This window comes from Scyliorhinus canicula, chromosome 8 (genome assembly GCF_902713615.1).
Source record: "Scyliorhinus canicula chromosome 8, sScyCan1.1, whole genome shotgun sequence".
Classification (NCBI taxonomy): Eukaryota; Metazoa; Chordata; class Chondrichthyes; order Carcharhiniformes; family Scyliorhinidae; genus Scyliorhinus; species Scyliorhinus canicula.
In genome coordinates, this window is record NC_052153.1 from 93,729,290 (window position 1) to 93,737,071 (window position 7,782).

The window sequence follows — 7,782 nt, forward strand, 5'->3', positions numbered from 1 at the left end:
CCATATAAGCCAAGAAACCAAGTGTGAGCACACAATTCAACTAAATTATAGAAGTGAAAAAGAATGTACTGGCACTGAAGCGTGTGCAGAGGAGATTCACTAGGTTGATTCCAGAGTTGAGAGGATTAGCTTATGAGGAGACTAAGTAGACTGGGACTATACTCACTGAAATTTAGAAGAATGAAGAGGGATCTTCATAGAATCTACAGTGCGGAATGAGGCAATTTTGCCCATCAAGTCTGCACCGGCCCTTGGAAAGAGCACCCTACTTAAGCCCACACCTCAACCCTATCCCCGTAAGCCAGTAACCCCACCTAACCTTTTTTACACCAATGGGCAATTTAGCATGGTCAATCCACCTAACCTGCACATCTTTGGACTGTGGAGGAAACCAACGCAGACACGGGGAGAAAGTGCAAACTCCATACAGACAGTCACCCAAGGTTGAAATTGAACCCGGGATCCAGGATCTGAGGGGCAGCAGTTCTAACCACTGTGCCACCATGCCGTCTATATATAGAAACAAAATTATGAAGGGAATAGATAGGATAGAAGCAGGGAGGTAGTTTCCACTGGAGGGTGAAACTAGAACTAGCATAGCTTTTAAATAAGGGGAAGCAGATTTAGGACTGAGTTCAGGAGAAATTTCTTCACCCAAAGGGCCATGAATCTGTGGAGTTCCCTGCCCAGGGAAGCAGTTGAGGCTACCTTGTTAAAATGTTTTTAAATGGGCAAGTAAGTAGAGCCGAGTTCAGAAAAAGATCAACCATGATCTTATTGAATGACAGAGCAGGTTAGAGGGACCAGATGGCCTACTCTTGCTCCTAGTTCTATGTTCTTATCATGTAGAACCAGATGTCCATTCTCACGTGTTTTGGTTCAGCAGCTAGCCTTGGGTGACTGTCTGTATGGAGTTTGCACTTTCTCCCAGTGTCTGCGTTGGTTTCCTCCACAGTCCAAAGATGTGCAGGTTAGATGGATTGACCATGCTAAATTGCCCATTGGTGTAAAAAAAGGTTAGGTGGGGTTACTGGCTTATGGGGATAGGGTCGAGGTGTGGGCTTAAGTAGGGTGCTCGTTCCAAAGGCCGGTGCAGACTTGATGGGCAAATGGCCTTATTTGCTATTATTGGTTTTCCCCACTAATAAGGCCAGGGACACAGAAGCCAAATCTGCTCCTAACACAACAGCTTAGGTATTTTAACAGTCTAGGACCTCAACCATTTTGATTTATATGGCACAGTGCTCCACAAGGTAGTGCATCTTTCTAGTAAATTAGGGAAAAGCAAGTTTTTCATTTCAATGCCTATTTGGCCTAATTTTTTAAAATTCAAACAGGAAATTATGCCTCATTTGGCTATATGGGGCTGCACGATAGCACGGTGGTTAGCACAGTTGCTTCATAGCTCCAGGGTCCCAGGTTCGATTCCCGGCTTGGGTGACTGTCTATGTGGAGTCTGCACGTTCTCTCCGTGTCTGCATGGGTTTCCTCCGGGTGCTCCGCTTTCCTCCCACAGTCCAAAGGGGTGCAGCAGATTAGGTGGATTGGCTATGCTAAATTGCCCTTAGTGTCCAAAAAGGTTGTGTTAGATGGGGTTACAGGGAAAGGGTGGAGATGTGGGGATAGGTAGGGTGCTCTTTCCAAGGACTGGTGCAGACCCAATAGGCTGAATGGCCTCCTTCTGCATTGTAAATTCTAATGAATCTGTGTAAGAAAGGACTAGGTAAGAAATGGAAATTTAAAAAAAAAAAAATTTTTTAAAGTGTGCATGTGACAATGCCAAATTTGAAGAGCTGGATAACGCTCATTGTCCAGGCATTGACATAAAGAATGGTCTCTTGGTCAACAACTGCTTGCTATCACCATTTGTCAAGTTATCCATTCTTCATTTCAAAAATAAAAATGAAAGAGAAAAAAACCCTTACAAAATGTCAGCTGTGGCTCAGTAGTAGAACTCCACTCGTGTTCAAGTCCACTACAGGGATTTGAACACAACAATATAGGTTGACACTCCAGTGCAGTACTGAGAGAGTGCTCTACCATTAGTCATCATCTTTCAGAAACTTTAGACCGAGGCCCTGTCTGCTTTCACAGGTGGGCATAAAATATCCCATGGTACTATTTCAAAGAGGAGCAAAGGAGATATCCCCATTGTCCTCACCAGTATGCATACTTCAATCAACATAGCAAAAGACAGATTATCTGGTCATTATTACATTACTATTTGTGGGAGTTTGTGGTGCGCAAATTGGCTGCTGTATTTCTCACATTACAACAGGGATTACACTTAAGATCACATTTGGCCGTGAAGCGTTTTGGCAATCACGAAAGCCTCCATACAAATGCTAATTTTTTTCTTGCAGCCTTCACAATCCTCCAAATATCTGCACTCCTCTAGTTCTGGCCCTCTCTTTTTTTTCGAATTTAAAGTGCAGAAGGAAGCCATTCAGCCCATCGTGTCTGCACCACCCCTTGGATGCGCCACCTAAGACTACACCTCCATCCTATCCCAGTAACCCCACCAAACTCTTTGAATGCTGAGGGCAATTCAGCATGGCCAATCCACCTAACATGCACTTGAGCACTCCTGATTTTTCACTCTACCTTCAGTTGCCTAGGCCACAAGATACAAAATGCCCTCCCTCCATCCCCCACACCACTATCTCACTTCACTCAAAAAAATGTATCACTTTGATAATCTTTATTAGTGTCACAAGTATACTTAATACACTGCAATGAAGTTACTGTGAAAATCCCCTCATCACCTGTTCAGAAACACTGAGGTAGAATACAGAATGTCCAATTCACCTAACAAGCACATCTTTCAGGACTTGTAGGAGGAAACCCACGCAGACACGGGGAGAATGTGCAGTCTTCACACAGACAGTGACCCAAGCCAGGAATCGAACCTGGGTCCCTGGCTCGGTGAACCAGCACTAACCACTGTCCTACTGTGCCACCCATGACCAAGGTTTTGATCATTTGACCCAATATCTCGTGTCTCAAAGTCATGTTGTTTTATGATGATCCTGTGGAACCTTGGGACAATTTAATAGGTTAAATGTTCTATCCAATCTACAATGTGAATGTGGAGCTTCATTCCTGCTAATCCAAGCCTTTTCCCATAATTCTGAAAATTGACAAGAGTAAAATGACATATTACTGAATTATTCTTAAACAGACAGGAAACCAATGTGATGTGAGTTTTCTAGCAATCAATCTGAATGGTTTTCCAAATTTAAAATTTATTTCACACTTAGTACATTAAAAATGCCCTGCTTTCTCTGCCCTTACCAACAATCATTGGCACCCCAGCCTCTTCTGACTTCATTACCCACAAAACAACCTGTGACTTCACCATTCTACAATTTCCTCAGCACAAGCCCTCAGCACTAGTGTGGTTTAGCATGCCCCCTGCTTCGCCTTCAGTGGAACAACCCAATGTGCACCCTCAATCCCTCTCGTTCCCACTGCCATCTCTCTTTTTCCTCTCTCGAAAGAATTCCGAAAACCGAACTCATCAAGCCTGCGTTCAGTTACCTTTCAACTCTAATGTGGCACCTCGGGTTTAACCTCAAACACTTTGGAACATCTATTGTGTTTGTCAAGAAATACAGTGGGAACAAAAAAAAACATCCTGCTCAGATGTTGAATAACACCTGTGCAGGACAAACAATCTTTTGTAGAAAGGAGGCGGTGGTGGAAATATCGCAGCATTAAACAAAGCAGGTGTGAAAAGGAAAAGTGTTGACAGATAAAGGGGGAGCACTGCAAAGCTAAATTCCTCACTGGAACTCTGTTGATATCTAGATTGGACTCGCATTAAACCAGCCCGCATGCGATCAGGGTGGAGATTGGGAATTGTTAAAGCTTGAGCGTTTGTTTTTAAATAAGAAAGGGAGACAATCGAAAGGCTCAAGCTTTGAAAAGGTGAGGCGAAAGCGTCGTCCCACTGGAGCCTGGCGCTTGAACTGGCGCTAATGAGGTGCCATCTCGCCCAAGGCGGAGCCGAGACAACCTCGAAGTCCGCTCGCCGATTTCGAAACAGCGGGAAGCTTCCCTGGTTGCAGAGTAACTCACTCTACCTGATAAATCAACCCTTGGGTTGCTTTTTGTTTGTGTGTTTGACTCAGTCTTCCACATCTGCACTTCTCCTCTTGCTGACCCCTCTCAATAAAAAAACACGGCCAGCACTGGAACATATTCTTTTCAAATACAGAGGAAAATAAAAGAGCCCAGTGTGTCCGGTCCGGCCCCAGCCAGCCCATCCCCCCCCCCCCCGGCCCGGGTCTACCTCGCGAGCCCAACCGTACCACACACCTGTGTTAATCCACCTGAGAAAGGAGCCGGTTAAAAATCGCTCTCCTGGAAGGCAGGGTATGATCTGGAAACCCCTAACCTATCTCAAGTGCAATCAAACACTTTTGAGAAAGGGTCTCAAATATCATTTTTTTTTAAAGTTACGTTTAAAGTGCATAAAACGTAGCCCAATTAAAATAATTTCGTCAAGGAAACCCACTCATTGCAAACTAAGTTAATTATTCATCCCGAATTACGATCTATTTTATTCCAGCCCGAGTCACAACTTAAAAAGCAACAAACCCACCCCCACCCACCGTGCTGCTGTCGGTCTGAGGAAATAGCATCTAAGCCCGAGAGCGATGGAGAGTCACAGATCAGCGACATGCTCCTAACACACGGGCGAAAAGTCGGATTATCCCTTTAGAATAAATTTGCACTTTACCTGTCCCAAGTTTCTGTATCCGTATTTACTCGCGATTGCATTGGCTTCTTCGCTCCCCCCGGTTATCCTCACAGCCCAGTGGTTCGTGTACATCAGAGTTCTGGAAAAGGGGAGCAGAACCCCGAGAAATAGCACCAGCGAAAAGACAAGATCCCAGCACCACTTCGCCGTTCGGCCCATCTTTTCTTTTGAGGGGGGGGCGGTTCAAAAAAATCTGAAGTCCAGCTTCTCGCATTCAATTCCCGTTCTAAATGTCAGAGACGGTCAGAGAAAGCGTGTCTGTCCTCTCAAGTCTGTCCTCTTCAAACAAACTCGTCCACTCCACCAGAAAGCACGATCATCCGCTCTTCACGAATCTTGCTCTCATTCAGACGGGTTTTTTTGATGATAAACCAGGTGGAAAGAGAGACTGGCTGGAGCGCCAGTCAGTGCCTGTGGTTTGGTAGAGCCCCGCAGACCTGAACGGATTTATGAGCTGCTGTGATTGCCACTGGTGCTGCTATTGTGTCTGTCTGGTTCTATCTCTGTGCGCTCCTATGTATCATATGCATAGACCTGCGTGTATGTGAGTAAGTGCACTGTTCTGTTCCTCACTCAAATAAGCTCTGCCTTAAGATGGCCACAGCGCCTCCTCCAACTCTACCGGTAACTCAATTAACCCTCAGCCCCCTCCTCCGCCAGAGAAAGCTACCAAAAAGGACTTCCCCTGGTCCTAGCGCTCTCCTGTTACAGCTGGATTTTTTTGCTCATAATGTCAATTTCTAACAAACCAAACACATTGAGTTTTCCCCAGAAAAAATACAGTTCCTGCAAAGGGGTTGCAGATTTTCTTGCAGAAAACAAAGGTCGTGGGTCTGTCAATTTCTCCTATCTCCACACAGCCACATAATACATTCACATTGTAAGTTTTGTCATGTTAATTTTACAAATAGTTTTAGATGTATGTATAGATCGGGAGAAACCATACTTTGCCCCGTCATACTTAAACCGACAGGAAAACAACTGTGAACTCTCACCAAGAATGCGAACGAGAAATAGCATGTGGTGTGAAACTATTAACCAAATTAAATCTCTTCAATAACATTTTATGCAGTGTAATATATGTCCTAACTTCAGCCAATTAACATTACAATCCATTGATTTCAGGGAGAGAGAAAAAACATATGTCAGCAAAATAATATCGAGCCTGATCTTCATCCTAAAATGTGGCAGTTGGGGGGGGGGGGGGGGGGGGTTGCTTCTCGCATCGGTGGCGTTGTAGTTTTACCCCAGTTGAAGGTTTTGCAAAGTGTGGAAACAAAGATAATGTAGATTAATCAGCTCTAAAAAAACATAACGGTTCCACTGACTATGCAAACGAGTGTTAAATGGCGGTGTGGGGCCAAGTTGCAAGCACGCCTGTAGCAGAGTACAGGTATTGCAACTAACAATTCAGGGCTGAACCACAGAACAACAAAAAATAAGTTGATTATTAATGACATACAAGATTTTTACGCCTCGAGGATTATCCTTCTCTCCTCTTCTCATCCCGAACTAAACTCTGTTTTACGTTAGGTTCAGGGGCAGCACGGTAGCATTGTGGATAGCACAATTGCTTCCAGCTCCAGGATCCCAGGTTCGATTCCGGCTTGGGTCACTGTCTGTGCGGAGTCTGTACATCCTCCCCGTGTCTGCCTGGGTTTCCTCTGGGTGCTCTGGTTTCCTCCCACAGTCCAAAGATGTGCAGGTTAGGTGGATTGGCCATGATAAATTGTCCTTAGTGTCCAAAATTGACGTTAGTGTTGGGTGGGGTTACTGGGTTATGGGGATAGGGTGGAGGTGTTGACCTTGGGTAGGGTGTTCATTCCAGGAGCTGGTGCAGACTCGATGGGCCGAATGGCCTCCTTCTGCACTGTAAATTATATGATAAGGTTCTATGTTCCACAAGAGATTCCCACCATTTGATATCTCTCACTGGGTGACCATTCATCCTGAGTCACTTCAGGGACATCTGCAATTTCTGGGCTTCCTCCAGGGGGATGTTGGCGGAAACCATCACGGTGTTAAACGGCTAAAAAAATATCTTGTTTCTCCTGGGTTTCTGCAAAAGTTATGAAAGTGATGAGGAGAACCCCATGAGATTGAGAACCAATTGTACGCCAGGCCTTTTCTGTCAACAGCAAATATCTCCATGTGCACCATTGCCACCAGGTTTGGGTTCTGGCTGAATATTTTTCCTTCTTAGCCCAGGAATCCTGAACCCTGTTTAGGGTTGCCAACACTGATTGGATCTATTTGTGAAGGGGTCATCACGTGATTTTCTTTCCTCAACCATTGCCCATCTCGTGAAAGAGCGTGGTGGTAGGAAGTCTTTGTGAACAGTATTGTCCAAATGGGGTATGGAAAATAGTCAGCTCTTGGGAGGTCTCTGCGTGATGTACTGACCAATAGCCATGCTTGGTATCAAGTTTTGGAAAAAAAGGTGCACCTACAAATCTCAGTTTTAACTCTTTTAATGTGGATATTTTGCAAGGCCAAGATTCAAAGCTCCATTTAAACATTGTGGGTTGAGGCATTCTCCCAATGATATGTTTCTCTTTATGCCACATGTAGGGTATGATTTAACGGAAATGTTTCTAAGTGTCATTTGTGGCGGGTTTTGCTGCGAGTTTCCTGCCGGCTCATTGTCCACCACTATCTAACGACACTTCGGTAGGGCACGATTTAACTAAATGGGACCAAAGTCCCATCGCGAGCACGTTTAGCCACGTGTTTCCTGGCACTCACAGCGGTGAGAAACACAACGTTATTGAACGACACTCAGGTTAGATAGGGGGCCTTAGTGGGGAACGCATGGCCGGGATTCTCCAATGTCGCGCCGGCTCAGAGAATCGGCGATTGGGGGGGGGGGGGGGGGGGGGCGCGAATCCCGCCACACCCCTCCAACGGCGGGACTGCGATGCTCTGAGCTGGGAAAAACCTCGCCAACGGGGACTGCGCACCGCAGAATCGCCAGAATTGGCATGACGTGCCGGTCCCCGAGCCTGCTGCGAGTCTCC

General features: G+C 45.5%; 1 protein-coding gene across 1 annotated transcript in view; it reads right to left on the reverse strand.

Moving 5' to 3' along the window:
- LOC119970392 (proprotein convertase subtilisin/kexin type 5-like) overlaps positions 1 to 5,408 on the reverse strand; it is a 520,270-nt gene extending 514,862 nt beyond the window's left edge. Inside the window, 1 exon segment of the mRNA XM_038804933.1 lies at positions 4,740 to 5,408. Within this exon segment, the coding sequence (XP_038660861.1) occupies positions 4,740 to 4,924 (185 nt within the window). The 5' untranslated portion in view covers positions 4,925 to 5,408.
- Positions 5,409 to 7,782: the final 2,374 nt, after the last annotated feature.